The sequence below is a fragment of the Phyllobates terribilis genome, unplaced genomic scaffold (genome assembly GCF_046119375.1).
Source record: "Phyllobates terribilis strain yellow unplaced genomic scaffold, ASM4611937v1 Scaffold_8__6_contigs__length_399053987, whole genome shotgun sequence".
In the NCBI taxonomy this organism is placed as follows: Eukaryota; Metazoa; Chordata; class Amphibia; order Anura; family Dendrobatidae; genus Phyllobates; species Phyllobates terribilis.
Window position 1 is genome coordinate 180,201,793 of NW_027362768.1, and position 25,131 is coordinate 180,226,923.

Sequence of the window (25,131 nt, forward strand, 5' to 3'; positions counted from 1 at the left end):
ATGAGTGGTGCTGCCGGGCTGGAATATGGCATTACACCGCGCTATTACTGATATGACTGATACACTTTCTAGAAGGAACCAAGAATGTTCTGTGGAATTAAATTCCAACCTCTGCTATTAGTCTACAAATCTCTCCATGATGCTGCACAGTCTGTCATCTCCACACTCTCCTCCATCAACCATCCCATCCACCCAAGACTTTCATCCTCTCTTTCTCCAGGACTTCTCCTGTGCTGCACCCGTTCACTGGGACTCACTGCCTCAGCCCAGACCATGTGTTTCTTACAGTCCCAGTTTGAAGCTTGCCTTGAAAACGTATTGTGACGTAACCATAATCTGTGGGCCGTATACAAGCCGTCTTATCACTTTAGATCAGAGTTGGCCCCAATATATCTGGGTGACTGGTAACAAGGAGCTCTTTTCCTCAAAATATTGCACTTAATACTTTTCCTCCCATTCCATTCTAGACTTTAAGCTCAAAGGACGGGATAGGCAACATTTCATGATATTGAAGACTTTACTAAACTTTTGTTGAAACTTTTTGGAATATTTTCTTTAAAACTTTTCAACACTTTTTTTTTTTTAAGTTTGATTATACTGTTATATATTTTACTAAAAAAAAAAACCTGAACAAGTTCTCATTTAGATATCAATATGCAATGTCACGTAGTCCTTAACATTTCTTAATTTCTCAAGTGTATCTCAGGCAATCTGTCTCTGCACACGCTTCTCTCTTGTCTCTTTTTCTTAAATATATAATTAATCTGAGGATTTTGTGACTTCTTTTTCAATGCTTCATGTGGAATACATTCTGGCGGAGTGAGGAGCCATGTACACCTGCCATACTTAGAAGACCTTAATGATTATCACTGCTGATGCTGCGCCTGACAGAACTGCAATGATCAATGAGGAAGTCCTGCACCATCAATAGATAATGGGGGAATTAATCAGGACCGGCGTTTTGTGCGCTGGACTTAAGACTCATTTAGACAAGCTGAGAACGACTTGTGTAAACCTGCAATTATTCGATCATCAAGTGATTGTATCGATCATGCCAACATTAAATCATCATTCTCCGCAGCTCATCAATCTCTGGTCGGCCATTAAATGACCGCCCATCGGCTTCTACGCAGCCAATCAGGATCAGCAGTCCTTTAACGGCCATGTTGGCTCATGTAAATAGGCGCCAAATTCATTGAGAGGCCAATTTCTCTTAAGGAGCTTGATGCATCTTTCAGCTGAGTCAGAGATACACGCCAGTCATAGACTCCTCTGCTATAATTTATGCCAACGTTCTGGTGCCCCAATCGGTTTGTCTTGTATTGAACATGTGAAATAGGGACCTCATTATTTTTCATGCTGGTTAGAGATGAGGGAACCCAAAGTTAACAGTTCAGGGTTCGTACCGGACATTAAGTGTCCGGTGCTAAACGCCGAACATGGACTTCTCCCAGAAGTCCGCTGCAATGTTTGGAGTTCCGCGGGAAGTCCAGGAGGAAAGACAGATATAGACATATAGAGAGAGAGAGAGAATTTTCCAGATCCAGAGTTCGGGCGCTTATTATTTCCGATGAGGTTCTGGTTCAAGTTCGGGTAGAGTTCTGGTACTTTGGATTAAAGTTCGGGGCGGGTACCAGAACCCGAATTTCCACAGGTCCGGTCATGCCTGATGCTGGTCTAAGCTCCTGACTGTTGGCCATGTGTCACCCCAATACCTCACCATAGGACGAGAAGTTTAAATCCTGCTCGAAAGTGACTGAACTCTCCTTTATAGGTGCATTTCTGGGTGGGATTGGTGGGATTCCCAGGTGGGCCTGGTTGCACAACCCTAATATACCAACATTGTGCGTCTTGGAGGAGACAAGCATAGAATTACCCTTTCACCAGACGCTGTTGAATTCTTTGCAAGCACTTGGAATATCCTTGAGGTTTTAAGAATAAAAGAGGAGACCCCCTGGACTCCGGGAACTGGAGCTGGTGAATCTTCCGTATATAACAGGATTTCTTGACTATACTGTCAGGCAGAGCTGTAGAAGCCTCTATTAGTATGGTTTAATAATCAAAACTGGTGCAAAAGTCAGACATATGGACAGGAGGGTGGTGCATTCTTGTGGGGGTTGCAAAGTGGTCATTTATTTGCATTATGCCTTCAGGGCTCATTATGATTATTTCCTCACAGCACGGAGTCTTTCTGCAGTAAATCCTCCTTCCGATTTGACATTTCCTAAATACCAACAGTAAATCTCAGATTCAGATAAAAATTGAAGTGTAGGAACTCTAGGTTTACTAATGGGGACATTTGCGGCTCAATGTTTTAGATTTTTTTTTTGAGCCCTGCAGTAAAGCTATTGGTTGGGGTGTGAACAATTTCGCATCAATAATTGTAATGAGAAAAACAGATTGACTTTTTGCCAGATATAAAAGTTCTAAGACTGCCCCAGCACATTACATCACACTTGATGGAAATGACTAACAATTATTGTCTGGATTGATGAAATGAACGATCCTTTGTTACAACTGATAAACGTCCGATCATTCGTAATCATAACTTTTTTTATTTTTCAGTCTACATAGCCGTATGAGGGCTTGTTTTTTAAGAGGTTGAGGTATAGCTTTTAAAGCTACCATTAACTTTACCATATAATTTATTGAAAAATGGGCAAAAATTCCAGTTAGGGTGACATGGTGAAAAATGAACCTCATTGATTTTTAGGTTTCCAAAATACAATGTTAATTGTGCTATAAAAATTAACTGGCAATATAATACTGACATAAGTCAGTACTATTACAGCTATGTCAAACTTGTACTTTTTTATTGTTATAATTATTATTTAGTGGTTAGCAAGGACCTTTCACCAAATTTTTCATGATGAACTGGACACATGATGAAATACAAGTTGCAGAGCTGAATAAAACATTTGTTTTTGTTTTCATTTCGCCTCTGTTGTGGAGATATTAGCAATCAAAGTATTCGACATTCAATTAGTTAAATTTTGTTAAAGTCCCAGTGGAGTTTTCACTGGGGGCGTGTACTTCTTCCCTCTGTAAGATGTTGTCCTATGGAAAGCAGGCAGTAATACACTGGAGAAAGAAGAACACGCCCCCACAATAAATTAGAGCAGGTTATGGCTTTTGGAAGAAGGAGAGGAAAAAAAAAAAAGTGCAAAAAAGAAAAATTGATGCAGACTGAAAGAGCTAAGATTCAGCACTTGCTGTAAGACTTTTGATAATTACTTAGGCAATATACAGTACATTTTTGTAATGAAGATAAAGGGACTGGTCTGGGGTTGGAAAAAAAAAGGTTCGGCTTTAGTTTTAGTTGTTTTTTTTCTAGAAAATAAGCCAGTCATGTTTATAGGCTTATTCTAGTATTGCAGTATGCCAAAAAAAAAAACATGAGCAAAACTGCAGCATGTCAGAAGTGAAACATGGACTTTGCATTGGTAAATTGCAAAACCTTAATGGACCCATGTAAGCCCCTATTATTCACTTACCTCCAGCTTAACCCAACATAAAAGTCTACTCTCAGAAGGAAGGCTGTAAATTCTTTCCTTCTCTTTGAGGCTTTTGATTTGCCTAAGCAAGAAATGGATAAAACTGCAGCAATGATTTACTGTTGGCACCGGTAGCCATTGGCTCGTATCTGAAGGAACGTAGTAGGTGACACTATACTACTAACTTTCAAAAATTGAGACACCATTTTCTTGCTATCCTTTATTTCCAAATCCAGGTTGAAATCAATCTGAAGAGATACCCAACGCCGTACCCAGAAGATCTAAAAAATATGGTGAAGTCTGTTCAGAACATGGTCGGGAAAGGAAGTCACAGCTCTTCTCTGGAAAACTCCATCCCTACACCAACCGCAGAGCAGAATCTCAAGGACAAATATGAACATAAGTGGCCGATGTCGACAAAGGAGATAAAGTCTGAGGTGATTCAAAAATATCTTCTTTATTAAACACATGAGCCACGTGGCACACATATGAATCCAGTGACCGGCCCTGACGATAGTGTGCCAACGTGGTCAAGCCAACGAACGGCCAAGTATCCAGTTTTCTATGAGGATTTTACATGATGTCTTCTTCTTATTTAACTTTTAGACATGTTAACGTTGACTCACTTCTAATTCTTTGACCTTTTTTTCAGGTTTCAAATCGGGAACATAAAGAATTCCAAAAGACCCAGATATCCGACGCTGGAAATATCCGAAGTTATTCCCTAGAAGTCCCAAAGAGAAAGGAGAAGGAAGAGCACTCAGAAAGATCAGAGGTACCAGCCCTCCCCTGAGTAATGGTCCAGACTACGAGCCTGCTTCAGACTTGTTTTTCTAAAACGCAGAAAAAGATGTTGCGACTATACCCACAAAAAACAACACTGAGGCCGCAACGTGTGAATGTAGACTAAGTGTGAAATGGAGATTAAAATGCGTGAGCTCATCATTTTTAATTGTTACTGCCTAAGGGGGTTAAACTATTCCCTATCCAATCTTACATTTTAGGTTTTTGGCTTTAGTGCAATAAAAGTTCTTAATGACTTATGCCAATTGTTACTTGGTGTTTTTGCCGGGTGATGATAGTGATAGGCCTCACATAGAGCACTTTGCCCTTTTAAGAACTATTTTTGCTTTTCAGGAGCCTTTTGTACATCGTCCGACTGAAATGCGCATTGCTGAACTGCGTCCATCATTGATCGAGACCCCACTGTATCCACCAAAACTGGTGCTACTGGGAAAAGATAAGAAAGGTACAATTATTATATGACTTTATTGTAGAATACAGCCATAATTATAGTGGGTGCAGGGCTTGCAGTCACCCCTGGAGTCTAATGGGCCCAGAAAGACCTTTTGGACCATATGAGAAAACCAATAGTATTAAAGACCCATTTTCGGCAGGAGCCCCGGAGAACAGTTTGCACTGAGGCCTACAAGCTTCTAGCCACGCCATTGGGTACATCGATGATGTCTAATTATCAGAGGTACCCGCTAGTTTGGCCAAAACCCATCTACAGTCAGTTTGGTTAGTGGAACTTTCAATTTAGGAAAACTTGACTATTGGTGTCCAACTGTATGAGACAAACTTTGGTGAACTGGGCCCTTTTCAGCAAGATTGAACAACAGTCTAATATTGATGGTAGCAACCCGACGCTCTCATGTCTTCAAAAATCCTAAAATACGAAGGAAGGGGCACGTTGGATTTTGTCTTGCACAATACTTTACCTTCACAGATAAGCTGCTGGGGGGCTTTTGCCTGTCCCCATTAAAATGAACATAACCACATATGTTGAGCTCAGCTTGCAGTTTTATGGAGTCTGGAAGAATAACCGTTGGACAAAAGATTGTTAGTCCAGTTCACCCCACGTCTTGGTCCTCGTTCAGAACAGCCTTTCCATTTTTTAAGCAACCAGACTGAAGCTCGCAAAAAAGCCATTGACTTCTACCTGGTTACGGGGGAGTCTGAATACCAACTATACCATACTGTTCGTATAATATTCAGACAGAAACCCCCACCTAGGTCACAAACGAGGTTTGAACCCAGGGTTATAATTATTTTATGTGCACGGCCAGGTTTACATTTATGACAGATTTCAGAAATGGTGACAAGTCCATTTATTCGTTCTTTTCCCCAATATTCCCAATGGTGTCTCATGGCACATATATCGACTGTAGAGGAGGCTTTTAATGGCATTTTCACAATGAGAGGTTCCCAATATCTGCCTCACTGCACCTCATCTTTGTATCTACAGAGTCCACGGATGAGTCGGAGATGGATAAGCACCATCATAACAGCGTGTCATCAGGGACCTATTCCGACTACTCACCTTCCCAGGCTTCTTCCGGATCATCTAATGCGCGTGTGAAAGTGCAGATTACCGCTAAGGAGGCTGTAAATAGTTCATTGTGGGGTAACAGGTCTGTCAAATCCTCAACTATGGCATCTAGTGTGGGCACAATCACAGCCCAGAGCGGGGATACACCGATGTGCAGTGATGGATGGGCCAGAATTGTCATTAATGCCTTCAGGACGCAGCCTGGGTGACAGCGCTTTTTCACTTTTCCTCTCCACTCCCAAAAGACACTTTTTTTTTTTGCTGATATATCTTCATGAGGGCTTGTATTTTTGCAGAACAGCTTCTATATTTCAAAAGCATCATTTTGTTATACATATAACTCATTGATTAACTTTTATTAACTTTTTCTGGAGGGGAATGGAAAAAAACAGCACTTCCCCCATTATTATTTAATGTTTAAATGTTGCACAATTCACTCATTCTTATGATTGAAGCAAGAAGCAACAGGGATTGCAACCAGCTCTAATCCCGGCTGTTAGATCAGGCGACCCTGCGCTAACATCTTCGATTGCAACCAGCTCTGATCCCGGCTGTTATAGTAGGCGACACTGGTCTAACAACTGGGATTGCAACCAGCTCTGATCCCGGCTGTTATAGTAGGCGACACTGGTCTAACAACTGGGATTGCAACCAGCTCTGATCCCGGCTGTTATAGTAGGCGACACTGGTCTAACAACTGGGATTGCAACCAGCTCTGATCCCGGCTGTTATAGTAGGTGACACTGGTCTAACAACTGGGATTGCAACCAGCTCTGATCCTGGCTGTTATAGTAGGCGACACTGGTCTAACAACTGGGATTGCATCCAGCTCTGATCCTGGCTGTTATAGTAGGTGACACTGGTCTAACAACTGGGATTGCAACCAGCTCTGATCCCGGCTGTTATAGTAGGCGACACTGGTCTAACAACTGGGATTGCAACCAGCTCTGATCCTGGCTGTTATAGTAGGCGACACTGGTCTAACAACTGGTATTGCAACCTGCTCTGATCCTGGCTGTTAGATCAGGCGACCCGTCTCTAACATCTGGGATTGCAACCAGCTCTGATCCCGGCTGTTATAGTAGGCGACACTGGTCTAACAACTGGAATTGCAACCAGCTCTGATCCCGGTTGTTATAGTAGGCAACCTTGCTCTAGCAACTAGGATTGCAACCAGCTCTGATCCTGACTGATAAATCATGCGACCCTGCTCTAACAGCTGGGATTGCAACCAGCTCTGATCCCGGCTATTATAGTAGGTGACACTGGTCTAATAGCCAGGGTTGGAACCAGCTTTGATGGCAGTGGCTCAGGTCCTACTCTGATGCCATGCAAGTGGCCATCCTATTGCATGAAGCAAGAAACAGCTGGGATTGGAACTAGCTCTGATCCTGGTCGCTAGAATGGACAACCTGCTGTGGATGACTAGGACAGAAAAAGCCTCTCACCCACACCTTAGTAGCTCCAGGGCTTCTCACTTCCACATTGGGAGGTAAGCGGTATGGATTATGTCCACAGCACAGAGCAGATTCTCATCAGGTCTCGTTAGGTGTGGTGCAGGCATCCTAGTCTAATGAGCAGGTCAGGAGCGTGATACCGGCTGCCCATGTAGAAGAGTTGAGCAAAATGATTCACAGGACATCAGTAGTGAGTGGCCACTGTATCAATGGTCTGCAAACCTGCTCCAACCTGCCGGCATCCACAGCACCTCTTATGATTAGCGATCGATGATAAGGATGCATCCAGACTGAAGAACATTGGGCCCATCAGAGGATTTGATTCTGAGGGCCCACCTTTTTCCCCGCACTCAAGAGCCCCATAGCTGCTGCAAGGTTTGCACTATGAACTCTCCTGGAGGAGAAGCCAGGGCCCACCAGAGGATTCTCCAGTTCTCTGATGGGCCAGTCCAACCCTGCATTCATCCTATACTAATGAATAGGACAGGGGCGCAATTCATGCTAGCCGTGCACATATCCTGGCCATCACTTGTCAATGGGATATCATTAGTGCTGCTGATGTGGAAGTGAGTGATTCTGGAGCAACCCTTTAAATAGATTGTGCAGAGCAGGAGGAAGCTGCAATATCCGATAAGGCCACAAAGACAAGAGTGGTGCTGTTTTTGGAAAAAAAAAAAGCATTTTCTGTGGTCAAGGTGGTGCAGGTTGTGTCCGGTTACAAGAATACATAATGGGAACTGATATTTTTTTTCTGTGTTTTTGTAGACTGACCCAGTCCTTCCCACAACCCCTTGAAACAAAGCCATTGCTGAGCCAGCGGGAGACAGCTCCTATAGGAAATCTTCAGCAGCGCAATGACCGCCAGAACCTCAACGACTCATTCACCGAAAACTGGAACAACAGCTCGCACTATGACAACACAGGATTCGTGGCCGAAGAAAATGCAGTGGAGAATGCAGGAGGTAACCCAATGCTGTCTTCAAAATCCAGAAGCACATCCTCACACGGAAGGCGGCCATTAATCAGGCAAGACCGAATTATTGGAATACCACTGGAGTTGGAGCAGCCATCACAGAGAAACTCTCAAGAAGCAGATGTTTCACCAAGCAATCCTTGGCAAAATTGGACTCGGACTCCCAGTCCATTTGAAGACAGGACAGCATTTCCTTCAAAACTTGAAACCACCCCCGTCAATAGTCCATTGCCGGAACGGAAAGAACATAAGCCACAGTCATTAGAAAATCCAAGCACATTCTCTTCAGGCCCATCGTGGGAGTTTCATGACACCAGCTCTAACCGGAACATGGGAAATGTATTTCCACATAGCCATTGCCGTCCCGAGTCTGCCAAAAATACCATATCAGTAAGCAAAAGTACCGAAAGACTCTCGCCGTTAATGAAGGACATAAAGACTGGCAGGTTCAAAAAGTCTCAGAGTATAGATGAAATAGATATCGGGGCATTTAAAGTGTACAACATCCCTTTACAAAACTATGATCCAAGAAACATCATGCATGGAAGCCATGCCAGACCAGACTTGGGTATGTTACAGGAGCAAAGTATGTCTCGTAGTCAGTCGGTGCCAATGCTCGATGATGAGATGTTGGGCTACGGAACCAGCAGAGGACAGCAACAGAAGCCTACCACCAAGAAAGTCTACCAGTTTGACCAAAGTTTTAACCCAACGGGTGCAGTTGAAGTAAAGCCAGAGAAGAGAGTACCTCCTCCATTTTCATACAACCCTGACTACTCTTCTCAGCAAACGAAGAGCATGGCAAAAGATCTGATCAGCCCTAGAGCCTACAGAGGGTACCCACCCATGGAACAGATGTTCTCATTTTCTCAACCTTCAGTCAATGAAGACTCCATTCCTCCTCAGTTTACAAGTCAAGGATCAAGGCCAGGTTTCTTGAAAAGGGCAGACTCTTTGGCAAGTGCCACGGAGATGCAAATGTATAGAAGGGTGAGCGAGCCACATGAACTTCCACAGACTGACCGGTATGGCAGGCCTCCATTCCTTGGGGCTATTGAACGACAAAGCAGCATGTCGGTGGCCGAATCTCAGTTTCTAAAAAGAAATGGTCGTTATGAGGATGATCACAGCTCCTATCCAGACATGAAGTCTCAAGGAAGCAGCTATCAAGTCAAAACTCTCACGCAAAGACGGCCATTGTCTGCAAGGAGCTACAGCACTGAGACCTATGGGACCGCTCAGACCCGTCCGGTTTCTGCTAGGCCAACCATGGCAGCGTTGCTTGAAAAGATACCGTCTGATTACAACTTGGTTAACTATGGCGACAAGACCTCCGACAGCGACATGAAGACCAGGCAGAATCAGGGAAAAGTAGATGATAGCTGTAATAAAATGCCGCCAGACTGGAGACAGCAACTGCTCAGACACATAGAAGCCAGAAGACTGGACAGGGTACGTCTCATTAATGGAACATATTCATATTTTCATCTGTTCTTTATCAAGATATTTATTAACTTGTAAAAGCCAACAAGGTATTGTCGTATATATAAACAGGGGTCACAAAATCCTCAAGGGGAATGATGCATTACTGAGCATGTGCGACCACTGCTTCATTAACTGTCTATAGGAGTGGTGGTCGCACATGCTCACTAACGCTTCACTCACTCACAGGATTTTAGGACCCCCATTCTCAAGACAAATGTAGGTTTTAGCAACCAGAACCTCAAAAATGAGACATTTATCCTCTGTCTTATGGATAGGCACTCAATGTTATTTATGAACAACCCCTTTAAATGGTTATTCACAGTTTTCTGGTTGCTGAGGGTCCAACTGCTGGTTCCCAGCTCAGATGTCTTTACTATTGTCTATGGCAGCCCTATAAACAATGACTAGAGAGGTGGTACTCATGTCCTGGCACTGCTCCATTCTAATGGGACAGTCCTGAGTCCTGTTCTTGGGTTTAATAATAGTCAGTCCCTAGTGATCAGTAGACTAAAACCAATCCTAAGGATAGGGGAAAATCTCTCAAGTTGGGAAATAACTGTTTAAATATGGTAATTATTCATTAATTAAGTAACTTTGGTGGAATTTACTGGAAATCCAATGACAATAAGCTCCTGTAATTGTTCTTTTCAGGGGAAATTCAGACACACTTTGTACACTTTTTTGTTTTTTTCTCCAAAGTTGGATGGTGTCTGAGTCTCCTAAATGCCATTCGTTACCCCTGTTGTGATGATGAATGGCGGTTAGGTAATGTTCTCAAGTAACTTTATATTCAGCAGTTAATTTATATTTAAGGGAAACTTTAAGATTTGCCAAACTTCAGGCAACTTTTTTGAAAAAGTTTTTCTTAGAGAATTTTTTTTTGTCTCTTTTATTAGTGTTGCACATTTTTGAAATGTGTCAGGTATATCACATGGTCGGTTGTATATAATACTATTAATCCTGCTATTATAACCTATTGACATCAAATAGTAGGCATTGTATTTTTTGGGTTGGATTGGGGAAGAGAACATATGAATACCCTGGACATGATGCCATAGTGGGAAATTACTCCATGTATTCCAGTGCTGAAGGGCTGTCATGTCAGCCACTTACTCCGATGTCCTCACCTTAGTGGTCTTAAACCTGTGAATTTCCAAATGTTGCCAAACCACAACTTCCATCAATAGCCTGATAAAGGTTTTTAATAAGATAACACCTTATATGTGTGGTTGAATCAATGACAATGTTTCAGTGATTGAGAATACAGTAAGACTTTGTGTAAGTGACATTAAGGAAATAGGGGTATTTACATCTAGCTTGGATAAAGGGTCCACCAATTTGTTGATGGACATGTGAACAGTCGGTCAGCTCGGCACTTCATTACTGCGGGTTTTCCTGGTAAGGTCGTTCCACCCAGATAATAGTCAGAATGACCAATGAATTAGGCACTCTCTGTCTTCTTGGGGTTGCGCCATATTGTACCAGAAAAGAGATGTCATAAGCGAAATAATGGGACGTTCACCCCAAGCTTTTATACAAAGTAGCTGTGTATTAGGCTATGTGCCCACGATGCAGAAATGCTCCTGATTTTTCCTGAGCGTTTCTGCATCTCCCTGGCAGAAAAAACGCATGCGGATTGTACGTGCGGATTGTACGTGCGGATTGTACGTGCGGATTGTACGTGCGGATTGTACGTGCGGATTGTAAATGCGGATTGTACGTGCGGATTGTACGTGCGGATTGTACGTGCGGATTGTACATGCGGATTGTACATGCGGATTGTACATGCGGATTGTACATGCGTTTTTCCTGCCAGGGACATGCGGATGTGAAGCGTTCTTCACAAGCATTTCCGCATGCGGGTTGTTAAGCGCTTTCCAAGAGATTTTATCATCACTTGGAAAGTGCTTGTCAACTTGGTCACACTATATAAATCCATGCAACCGGCATGGATTTATATAGTGTGTCCGAAAGAATGGTTAAAAATAAATATTTACTTACCTTCCGATGGCCCCCAGTGTCTTGATTCGATGCGTCTCGGCTTGCCGGCTGCTCGCGGTACACTACACTGAAGGACCTGCCAACGTCAGCACAGGTCCTTCAGTCCACCACGATCTGCCGATAAGCCAAGACAAGCGCACCGGGGGCCATCAGAAGGTAAATATATATTTATTTTTTATTTTATTCTTTTTTTTACAGGTTCTATGGTACCCGGGTCCGGAGGAGAGTCTCCTGTCCTCCACACCCGGGTACCATCCGCACATTGAAACGCATGGATTCCGCATGTACAGATGCAGTGATGCGGATATTAAGCGATTCAATGCGAGTCAATGGCAGCGAAAACGCCGCGCTTCCGCAAAATAATTTGTAGTGCTGCGTTTTTTTTCCGCAATTATAATCCACAGCGGAAATTTCCGCAGCATGTGCACAGCACATGCGGATTATCATTGGGGAACATGGCAGGCCTTCTACCAAGCATTTTTTAAGCGTTTCTGCAGCGGAATTGCCGCTGCAAAAATGCTTAAAAAACGCATTGTGTGACCAATTTGTCAAGCACTTTCCAAGTGATGCTAAAATCTCTTGTCAACCCGCATGCGGAAATGCATGTGAAGACCGCTTCACATCCGCATGTCCCTGGCAGGAAAACGCATGTACAATCCGCATGTACAATCTGCATGTACAATCCACATGTACAATCCGCATGTACAATCTGCATGTACAATCCCCATGTACAATCCGCATGTACAATCTGCATGTACAATCTGCATGTACAATCCACATGTACAATCCGCATGTACAATCTGCATGTACAATCCCCATGTACAATCCACATGTACAATCCGCATGTACAATCTGCATGTACAATCCCCATGTACAATCCGCATGTACAATCCGCATGTACAATCTGCATGTACAATCCCCATGTACAATCTGCATGTACAATCCACATGTACAATCCCCATGTACAATCTGCATGTACAATCCACATGTACAATCCGCATGTACAATCTGCATGTACAATCCCCATGTACAATCCGCATGTACAATCCGCATGTACAATCTGCATGTACAATCCCCATGTACAATCTGCATGTACAATCCACATGTACAATCCCCATGTACAATCTGCATGTACAATCCGCATGTACAATCTGCATGTACATTCCGCATGTACAATCCGCATGTACAATCTGCATGTACAATCCGCATGTACAATCCGCATGTACAATCTGCATGTACAATCCCCATGTACAATCTGCATGTACAATCCGCATGTACAATCTGCATGTACAATCCGCATGTGTTTTTTATGCCAGGGAGATGCAGAAACGCTCAGGAAAAAATCTGGAGCTTTTCTGCATCGTGGGCACATAGCCTAACAGTGAATTGAAAGCAGACAAGGATATATGAGAAAGACTTACAGGTTAAGTAGAAGAGGCAGAGCCAAACAAATTACTTTATGTCGTATATAATATATGCTTTTATAATTTCAAAGGCTGGTTGTACAGATCATTATACAGTAAATACACACAACTACTATAATACTGCCCCTATGTACAGAAATATAACTACTATAATACTGCCCCTATGTACAGAAATATAACTACTATAATAATGCCCCTATGTACAAGAATATAACTACTATAATACTGCCCCCTATGTACAAGAATATAACTACTATAATACTGCCCCCTATGTACAGGAATATAACTACTATAATACTGCTGCTATATACAAGAATATAACTACTATAATACTACCCCTATGTACAAGAATATAACTACTATAATACTGCCCCTATGTACAGGAATATAACTACTATAATACTGCTGCTATATACAAGAATATAACTACTATAATACTGCTCCTATGTACAAGAATATAACTACTATAATACTGCACCCTTTGTACAAGAATATAACTACTATAATACTGCCCCCTATGTACAAGAATATAACTACTATAATACTGCCCCCTATGTACAAGAATATAACTACTATAATACTACCCTCTATGTACAAGAATATAACTACTATAATACTGCTCCTATGTACAAGAATATAACTACTATAATACTGCCCCTATGTACAGGAATATAACTACTATAATACTGCTGCTATGTACAAGAATATAACTACTATAATACTGCTCCTATGTACAAGAATATAACTACTATAATACTGCACCCTATGTACAAGAATATAACTACTATAATACTGCCCCCTATGTACAAGAATATAACTACTATAATACTACCCTCTATGTACAAGAATATAACTACTATAATACTGCTCCTATGTACAAGAATATAACTACTATAATACTGCCCCTATGTACAAGAATATAACTACTATAATACTGCTCCTATGTACAAGAATATAACTACTATAATACTGCTCCTATGTACAAGGATACAACTACTATAATACTGCTCCTATGTACAAGAATATAACTACTATAATACTGCTCCTATGTACAAGAATATAACTACTATAATACTGCTCCTATGTACAAGAATACAACTACTATAATACTGCTCCTATGTACAAGAATATAACTACTATAATACTGCTCCTATGTACAAGAATATAACTACTATAATACTGCTCCTATGTACAAGAATACAACTACTATAATACTGCTCCTATGTACAAAGATACAACTACTATAATACTGCTCCTATGTACAAGAATATAACTACTATAATACTGCTCCTATGTACAAGAATATAACTACTATTATACTGCCCCCTATGTACAAGAATATAACTACTATAATACTGCTCCTATGTACAGGAATATAACTACTATAATACTGCCCCCTATGTACAAGAATATAACTACTATAATACTGCCCCCTATATACAAGAATATAACTACTATAATACTGCCCCCTATGTACAAGAATATAACTACTATAATACTGCTCCCTATGTACAAGAATATAACTAATATAATACTGCCCCCTATATACAAGAATATAACTACTATAATACTGCTCCTATGTACAAGAATATAACTACTATAATACTGCCCTCTATGTACAAGAATATAACTACTATAATACTGCCCCCTATGTACAAGAATATAACTACTATAATACTGCCCCTATGTACAAGAATATAACTACTATAATACTGCTCCTATGTACAAGAATATAACTAGTATAATACTGCCCCCTATGTACAAGACTATAACTACTATAATACTGCTCCCTATGTACAAGAATATAACTACTATAATACTGCCCCCTATGTACAAGACTATAACTACTATAATACTGCTCCCTATGTACAAGAATATAACTACTATAATACTGCTCCTATGTACAAGAATATAACTACTGTAATACTGCCCCCTATGTACAAGAATATAACTACTGTAATACTGCCCCCTATGTACAAGAATATAACTACTATAATACTGCCCCTATGTACAAGAATATAACTACTATAATACTGCCCCTATGTACAAGAATATAACTAGTATAATACTGCCCCCTATGTACAAGAATATAACTACTATAATACTGCTCCTATGTACAAGAATATAACTACTGTAATACTGCCCCCTATGTACAAGAATATAACTACTATAATACTGCCCCTATGTACAAGAATATAACTACTATAATACTGCTCCTATGTACAAGAATATAACTACTATAATACTGCTATGAACAAACATATAACTACTATAATACTGCCCGCTATATACAAGAATATTGCTACTATAATACTGTTCCTATGTACAATAATGTAACTACTATAATACTGCCCCCTATGTACAAGAATATAACTACTATAATACTGCCCCCTATGTACAAGAATATAACTACTATAATACTGCCCCTATGTACAAGAATATAACTACTATAATACTGCTCCTATGTACAAGAATATAACTACTATAATACTGCTCCTATGAACAAACATATAACTACTATAATACTGCCCGCTATATACAAGAATATTGCTACTATAATACTGTTCCTATGTACAATAATGTAACTACTATAATACTGCCCCTATGTACAAGAATATAACTACTATAATACTGCCCCCTATGTACAAGAATATAACTACTATAATACTGCCCCCTATGTACAAGAATATAACTACTATAATACTGCTCCCTATGTACAAGAATATAACTACTCTAATAATTCCCCCTATGTACAAGAATATAACTACTATAATACTGCTCCTATGTACAAGAATATAACTACTATAATACTGCTCCTATGTACAAGAATATAACTACTATAATACTGCCCTCTATGTACAAGAATATAACTACTATAATACTGCCCCCTATGTACAAGAATATAACTACTATAATACTGCACCTATGTAGAAGAATATAACTACTATAATACTGCCCCCTATGTACAAGAATATAACTACTATAATACTGCCCCCTATGTACAAGAATATAACTACTATAATACTGCTCCCTATGTACAAGAATGTTTTGTATAATGGGAATATAGAGAATGAGTCTCTACTTGAGTTTGGGATAAGCTTTGCTCCATTACCTTGTATTATTTTCTACACATAATTCTTATTACCGGACTGTTATTCCGTATTGTGAGTTTTCACCAGTTATCACTAAATCCTGCATTGTGGTTTTCCAGGCGGTTAAACAGAATGGATCCCTCTATGTCAGTTCTGTAAGTGTATCAGTCTTATTGTAATGTATCAGTGTGTTATGATCCTTGTTTGCTAATGTCTAACCCAGACTGTGCTTCACCTCTGTTAACTCTTTTAGCCTTGTTTGTGCAGTTTGAAGTGCAGCATGTGTGTTCATACCCTGTCACCCCATTGTCTCCTCCATTCAGAATGCTGCTTATAAGCACAACACCATAAGCCTTGGCATGCTGCACTCTGGAAACCTCCCAGCAATGCATGATGGCAAAAGCATGACTTATACCATGCCTCACTCAGCTAACTACCAAGATATACCTCTCTACTACGTAAGTATATGGCTGAACGAGCATAGATCTAAATAATTCTACAAAACATTGTCAAGAGTCAGATTCATTGCAAATAAGATCCCTGAGAGCTGCTAGTGCGCAGCATTGTGATCATTTGCTGTTTTCCCAGCTGTAGGGTTTTGTAAAAGAGTCAGCTTTATAACACATATTTAGCTTCTGATTAGAAATATGTTCCCATTTGGAGACAACAATGAGAGATTTTAATGACAAATTAATACTCTGGAATTTTTTATTTTGCAGTGATTGCAATATTTTCACAGAAACATTTTTAAAAATCCTCACATATCAGTTACGTCATACAATGAGATCATCTGGCAAATTTATTGTGCAAGGTATCAGCTGTTCAATATTGTACATAGTAATTTTAGGGACAGCCATGGGGGCAGTGTATACCCCAGGATTGTCTATAGAGATGATTTTAGGGACAACCATGGGGACTGCATTCACCTCATTGTTGTAGCATATGCTTTTAATCTACGGTTCTGACTAATGTCCTAAAATGATGCTAGCATCAGCAGAAGGTGCAGCAAAGCTTATGAGGCTAGTATGTAAAGAGTTGCTCATTTGCTGAACAGGTGCATGTGAAGTAAGACTTGATTCACATTTGCATTAGGGGTTTCTGTTGGCTTCTCCATAACATATCATGTAAAAAGTACAGAAACATGCAGCGCTATTCTAGCTGTCAAAAAGATGGGGGTGCTGTTTTTATTTGTAATCAATGGATGCGTCAAAGTGGAATGGCTGCTATTATGAATAGAGACTATGTTGCATATGTGATCAGAACTTCTCATGCACATTAGGTTTAGATAGGCCAGACCAACTTTATAATAATGTTTAGTTGTGTTTAGATTTTTCCCTGCCACCAGATATTGTGTCATTTCAAGAAAGGCCATGGGGTCAGCATTCACCTCAAGATTTAAACTAAGCTACTAACTAATATCTTCATGTGATGCTAATAAAGACAATAAACATAATGAGTAGCTGTTGCAAAGAGGGCATGAAAAAGCGAGGGTTAAAAAATAGGACATCACAATACTTACTAACTGGTTTTCAATGTCCCTGACATTTCCTTTCCCATTTAGACCTGGGAGATTCAGCAGTTGGGTGTAAAGGCACTTTAAGAAGGCCAAAATTCATGTATTTGCTAAGTTTTATATATTTTAGAGGTATTGTTATGAAGGCATTGTATGTCCTGTTGTATTTGAGTGTAAAGGAAATTCATTAGCAGGTACAGCCATGGGTCAGTGATTAGCCCCTCAAAGTGTGAACAAAGTGTAGGCAATGTAAATATAAAGTCCCTGTAATATAAGAATATGTGTGGATCACAGCAGTATGAAAATAGGGGCCACAAATGATGAGGTATTTTGGATGGTAAGTTAAAAATATTTTGCACCAAGGGCAAGTAGCTTTAAAGGGGTTTTCCACTTCAAGAAAAGTGGTCCCCCAAACTGTTTTTTCTTGTAAAATGAAAAACAAAGCAGGTACTCACCCCTCACCCTTCCTGGGTCCATCGTTGGCTCTCCACCACTGCGCCAGTCTCTGTGTTTTGTCTTTAGTAAAGATGTCACATCGACAGATTGACTGAGCTCATTGATTCTACCAATGTAGATGGCTCAAACCACAAAGCTCAGTGATTGGCTGCAGAGGTGATGTGAGCTGACGGCATGACATCAGCTGCCAAAACACAGAGACCGGAGCAGCGTCAAAGAGCCTGCACAGGAACTAAGGAGGGTAAGCCGGGACAGGACCATTGAAGACAAATATCAAAGCTTTTGGGAACCACTTATTTTAAAGTGAAAAACACTATTAGCTAAGTTTCAGTATTTGGAAATACTGTTTTTGTTTTTTTTTCTAGAACTTCTAATATCCAGTCATACTCTGCACAATAAAAATGTCTGATAACTCAACCATGTGAGAGTACATGGGTATCTTATGGATAGTAGGGGCAGTGCACAAAGATACTGACCATACCTCAATACATACAAAAATATATACTTTTACATTAAAAGTTAATTTCCTTCTAAGCTGTATGCTCTTACTCTGGGAAAGACGTTGAGCATTGGTGTCCAGCCACGTGGAAGCTTCTCTGCAGGCATTTTAGGATAAATTGGGCTCTATCTTTGTCCTCCATTAGCTGGACTGAAAGCATACTGTCTAATTAGCTTCAGTTCAGCGGCAATCACTGATAAATAGAAGAATGTGACCTACATCTATGTTCAGTTTTTGCAGAGAACTCAAATTGTTACATTAGATGGATATTTAAATTACTGTGATTGATAGATAGAAAATAGATAGATCGATAGATAGATAGATCGATAGATAGATAGATGATAGATAGATAGATAATAGATAGATAGATAGATAGATGATAGATAGATAGATGATAGATAGATAGATAATAGATAGATAGATAGATATTAGATAGATAGATAGATAGATAGATAGATAGATTGACCACTGCTCCATTTAAACTCCTACTGTGCAGTCAAGTTGTGCAGACCGGTGACTTACTCCCCCAAGAATCATGCATTTCTCCTTTTTCTTTGGATAGGTGATGCTATATTTAGGAAAATACCTTGAAGAAAAAAATTATATATACAGTTGTGCTCAAAAGTTTACATACCTCGGCAGAATTTTCTTGGCCTTGTTTCAGAGAATATGAATGATAACAAAAAAACTTTTTCTCCACTCATGGTTATTGGTTGGGTGAAACCATTTATTGTCAAACTACTGTGTTTTCTCTTTTTAAATCTTAATGACAACCGAACACATCCAAATGACCCTGATCAAAAGTTCACATACCCCAGTTCTTAATACCGTGTATTGCCCCCTCTAACATCAGTGACAGCTTGAAGACTTTTTTGGTAGTTGTGGATGAGGTTCTTTATTTTCTCAGATGGTAAAGCTGCCCATTCTTCTTGGCAAAAAGTCTCCAGTTCCTGTAAATTCCTGGGCTGTCTAGCAAGAACTGCGCGCTTGAGATCTCCCCAGAGTGTCTCAATGATACTGAGGTCAGGAGACTGAGATGGCCACTCCAGAACCTTCACTTTGTTCTGCTGTAGCCAATGACAGGTCGACTTGCCCTTGTGGTTGGATCGTTGTCATGTTGGAACGTCCAAGTACATCCCATGCGCAGCTTCCAGGCTGATGAGTGCAAATTTGCCTCCAGTATTTTGCTGATAACGGGCTGAATTAATCTTTCCTTCAACTTTTACCAAGTTTCCTTTTCCTTTGTAGCTCAAACATCCCCAAAACATCAGCGATCCACCTCCGTGCTTTACTGTAGGAATGGTGTTCCTTTCATCATAGGCCTTGTTGACCTCTTTCCAACTGTAACGTTTATGGTTGTGGCCAAAAAGTTCAATTTTGGTCTCATCACTCCAAATTACCTTGTTCCAGAAGTTTTGAGGCTTGTCTCTGTGCTGTTTGGTGTATTGTAGGTGATATACTTTGTGGCATTTGCGCAGTAATGGCTTTCTTCTGGCGACTCCACCATGCAGCCCATTTTTCTTCAAGTGCCTCCTTACTGTGCATCTTGAAACAGCCACACTGCTAGTTTTCAGAGAGTCCTGAATTTCAGCTGATGTTATTTGTGGGTTTTCTTTGCACCCGAACAATTTTCCTGGCAGTTGTGGCCGAAATTTTTGTTGGTCTCAATCACGCTGCTGACTGGCATTATCAATTCCTTGGATATTTTTTTGTATCCCTTTCCTGTGTTATACAGTTCAACTATCTTTTCCCGTAGATCCGTTCACAATTCTTTTGCTTTCCCCATGACTCACAATCCAGAAACGTCAGTTCCTGGATGAAAGATGCCAGAGACTGTTTGGATCCCAGAAACTCACTCAGCTTTTACGAGCACACACTGATTACAAAAAAAAAGGTCACAGGTGAGGATGTTACCTTTAGCAGCCATTCAAATCAATTTGTGACAAATTCTGTGAATGTTATCAGGCCAAAATCACCATGGTATGTGAACTTTTGATCAGGGTCATTTGGATGTTTTTGGTTGTCATTAAAATTTAAAAAGAGAAAACACAGTACTTTGACAATAAATGGCTTCACCCAACCAATAACCATGAGTGGAGAGAAAGTTTTTTTGTTATCATTCATATTCTCTGAAACAAGGTCAAGAAAGGAAAAATTCTGCGGGAGTATGCAAACTTTTGAGCACAACTGTATATATTCCGCAAACAGAAATTGCAACACCAAGAAGGAAAAGTTATAGCATTATGAAAGTCACAGGTTCGATAGACATGTTAATGTAGAAAAATGGAAACAAATTTTCCAAAAGATCTGGATTTATTCAGTATGGATTATGAGATCCACAAACAGAAATCCCAGCACTTACAGCCTCATCTACTATCAATAATGGTCGTCTGAGGAAGGTTCTGTTGGGCTGAATGCACTCGGGCAAATCATCAAGATCCTCTGCTGGCAGTTTCCTGTTCAGTTGCCAACCAATGATGTCCCAGATGTGCTCGATGGGAGACAAATCCTGAGACGCTGCAGCCATAGTAGCACATTTAGGCCACACAGGTCGCTCATAGTAGCACAAGTTACTTGCAGCCAAGAGTTGTGTTGGAAGACGGCTGCTGGGACACTTTGGAGAAATTGCCGCGCCATTGGTTCCATGGCCAAATCAGTGTAACACCGAGCTATTAGTGAACGTGGAATGAAGTCAGGAGGGATCCAGCTATTGTACATTTTGCGTCCCCACTATAATCCCATGAGTAGGACTGGTGTGACGTTCCCTCTTGAAGACCTCTTGATGACTTTGCCCACGTGGTCTCGTCAGATTGGACGAACGGCGAGTAGTGATCTATTCAGTACTGCAAGTGAAATTTTGATGTCACATACCTTGACTAAATCATCAGTGTCCACACAAGCCATAAAAAAAGCGGTTACATGACACTGGGTTATGAGTGAGATGTCCAGCTACAGGGATCCACTGACCTCACGCCACCGCTGTCAAAGGCCATCATGGTGCAGAACAAGACGGCAATGGAGGCTGAAATGGAGGTTTGTCCTCTTCAGCAATGAGTCCCACTTTAGTCTTGGATGCAAAGATCAATCTGGAGACCATGTGAGCAGTGTCATAATGAGGCCTTCATGAGGGAAGCTGAAAGTGTCCCATGATTCCTTTTTCAACATGATAACGTCAGGCCACATGTTCCTCGTACCACTGTGAGCAGCCTGCATGGCCTAAACTTGCTACCATGGTCTACAGCATCTCCAGACTTGTCTCCCATCGCTCATATTGGGGACGTCATTGGTCGGCAATCTCACAGAAGCTGCCAGCAGCGGATCTTGATGATTTGCCCAAGTGCTTTCAGTACGGTAGGACAGTTCTCAGACAACCGCTAATTATCTAAATGATAACAGCCGAGGCTGTAAATGCCGGGATTTCTGCACGTGGCTCATACTACAGACTGAATAAATCGAGAGGCTTTAAAAATTGCTTCCATTTTTTGACCATTTGCAGATCAGTAACGTCTCCATCTTGTGGTTTCCACGATTCCACGTTTTCTTCTTGGTGATACAATTGAGGAGAGTATCTAATATATGTATTATGAGATTTCTCACTTCCCTGGACCCTCCTTGTTTCCTCACTGTGTGTCTATGTATGTAGCTTATTATACCCTCCCCTAGAGACCCTCAGGTTATAGTAAGCAGATACACTGTATATTGCCATCTGTATATCTGTATCTGTGGTCTGTCTGTTACTGTATGGCGCCCCGTGATCAAAGCTAATGTATCATCGCTCTATCACTTTTATGTCATCTGGCCAAGCAAATATGTAGGTGGGTGAGATGCTGTACCCCATAGCCGATTGGGACGAGCAACACAAACCTCATATACAACAGTGGAGAGGAGAATCTGCACAGTAACGGTGTCTGTCTCTTAATTATTATTTATTATTATAGCGCCATTTATTCCAAGGCGCTTTACATGTGATAGGGGTATACATAGCAAACACAATTACAATAATCTTGAACAATACAAGTCAGCGACTGGTACAGGAGGAGCGAGGACCCTGCCCGCGAGGGCTCACAGTCTACCAGGGATGGGTGAGGATACAGTAGGTGGGGGTAGAGCTGGTCGTGCAGCGGTGTGGTGCAGCGAGGTTTACTGCAGTTTGTAGGCTTGTCGGAAGAGGTGGGTCTTCAGGTTTCTTTTGAAGGTTTCCACGGTCGGCGACAGTCTGATGTGTTGGGGTAGAGAGTTCCAGAGTTGGGGGGATGCACGGGGGAAATCTTGTATGCGATTGTGGGAAAAGGAGATGAGAGGGGAGTAGAGCAGGAGATCTTGTGAGGATCGGAGGCTGCGTGCAGGTAAGTACATAGTTACATAGTTTATAAGGCTGAAAAAAGACAAGCGTCCATCCAGTTCAGCCTATTTCTTGTGCACTGCAGCTATTCCGCAGCGTTGATCCAGGGGAAGGCAAAAAAAAAACCATGCGGTATAGGCCAATTTACATCATTGAGGAAAAATTCACTTCCCGACTCCAATCTGCCAGTCAGATTAAATCCCTGGATTAATTAACTATCACTAAGCATAAAATGTAAAGTACCGGGAGACTAGGTCACAGATGTATGGAGGAGACAGGTTGTGGATGGCTTTGTTTGCCAAGGTTAGGGCTTTGAACTGGAGTCTCTGGGCAATGGGGAGCCAGTGAAGGGATTGACAGGAGAGGCCGGGGAATATCAGGGGGGACAGGTGGATTAGTCGAGCAGCAGAGTTTAGGATAGATTGGAGGGGTGTCAGAGTGTTGGAAGGGAGGCCACAGAGCAGGAGGTTGCAGTAGTCGAGTCAGGAGATGATGAGGACGTGCACTAGTGTTTTTGCAGATTCGTGGTTGAGGAATGTGCAAATCCGGGAGATATTTTTGAGTTGGAATTGGCAGGAAGTGGAAAGGGCTTGGATATGTGGTTTGAAGGAGAGATTAGAGTCCCGGGTTACCCCAAGCCAGCTAGCTTGAGGGACTGGGGAGAGTGGACAGCCATTGACGTTGATAGATAGGTAAGATGGGGGGGTTGAGTGAGATGGTGGAAAGATGATGAACTCTGTTTTATCCATGTTAAGTTTTAGAAATCTAGCAGAGAAGCATGAAATAGTGGACAGAAATTGTGGGATTCTGGTAAGTAAGGAGGTGATATCGGGTCCAGAGAGGTAGATCTGTGTGTCGTCAGCATAGAGATGATACTGAAAGCCGTGAGACTTTATGAGCTGTCCCAGGCCAAAGGTGTAGATGGAGAAGAGCAGGGGTCCTAGGACTGAACCTTGGGGGACACCAACATATAGGGGGTGAGATGAGGAGGTGGTGTGTGAGTGGGAGACACTGAATGTCCTGTCTATTAGGTATGAGGAGATCCAAGATAGGGCCAAGTCTGTGATGCCGAGAGATGAGAGAGGCTGTAGTAAGAGGGAGTGGTCCAGTGTGTCGAAGGTAGATGACAGGTCCAGGAGGAGGAGGACAGAGTAGTGTCGCTTGCATTTTGCGGTTAGTAGGTCGTTGGTGACTTTAGTCAGGGCATTTTCAGTGGAGTGATATAGTCAGAAGCCAGAATGTAAGCGGTCAAAGAGGGAGCAGGAGGAGAGGTGGGAGGACAGTTCAGAATGGACATTTTGTTCCAGTAGTTTTGAGGCAAAGGGGAGAAGTGATATGAGACAGTAGCTAGTCAGAGAGGATGGGTCAAGGGAGAGCTTTTTGAGGATGGGTGTGATTGAGGCATGTTTGAAGCATGAGGGGAAGACACCAGTTGTTAGTGACAGGTTGAAAAGTTGGTTTAGGGTGGGGATGAGGTGGGACGGGATTGGGTCAAGTTCACAGGTAGTGAGGTGTGACTTTGAAAGTAAAGAGGAAAGTTGATCATCCATAATGGTGGAGAAGCTGGTTTTGGAGGAGGAGGATTGAGTAGATATGAGAATGGGCTGGGGGGACTTTAGGCAAAAGCTTTGTCTGATGGTGTCAATCTTCTGTTTGAAGAATGAGGCAAAGTCTTCGGCTGAGATGAGAGGAGAGGGAGGACGCCCTGGGGGATGGAGGAGAGAATTGAAAGTGTTGAATAGCTGTTTAGGGTTGTGAGACAGAGAGGATATGAGAGATGAGAAGTAGGTTTGTTTTGCTGTCATGAGTGTGGACTTGAAGGTAGTGACGGACTGTTTGAATGTGATGAAGTGCTCATTGGAGTGGGACCTTTTCCATCTCCGCTCAGCAACCCTGGAGGCTAGTCGCAGTTCTTTAGTTAGGTTGGTGTGCCAGGGTTGCTTGTTGATTGTGCGAGCTTTGCTATGTGTGAGAGGGGCGACCGAATTGAGAGCTGCAGCTGTTGTGGTGTTGTATAGAGTGGCAGCAACATCTGCATCATGTAAGGAACTGATGTCTGTAAG

At 41.5% G+C, this 25,131-nt stretch overlaps 1 protein-coding gene across 8 annotated transcripts in view; it reads left to right on the forward strand.

Moving 5' to 3' along the window:
- Positions 1 to 25,131, forward strand: part of LRRC7 (leucine rich repeat containing 7) — a 447,011-nt gene that overhangs the window by 393,662 nt on the left and 28,218 nt on the right. For 5 of the 8 annotated variants that reach the window (XM_073643876.1, XM_073643877.1, XM_073643878.1 and 2 more), the window contains 6 exons: positions 3,731 to 3,931; positions 4,147 to 4,269; positions 4,632 to 4,743; positions 5,743 to 5,908; positions 8,049 to 9,708; positions 16,582 to 16,716. In XM_073643876.1, coding sequence (XP_073499977.1) covers positions 3,731 to 3,931; positions 4,147 to 4,269; positions 4,632 to 4,743; positions 5,743 to 5,908; positions 8,049 to 9,708; positions 16,582 to 16,716 — 2,397 coding nt within the window. Of the gene's footprint in view, positions 1 to 3,730; positions 3,932 to 4,146; positions 4,270 to 4,631; positions 4,744 to 5,742; positions 5,909 to 8,048; positions 9,709 to 16,377; positions 16,414 to 16,581; positions 16,717 to 25,131 lie in introns of all 8 variants that reach the window. The other 3 variants (XM_073643881.1, XM_073643883.1, XM_073643879.1) reach the window with 2 other exon arrangements.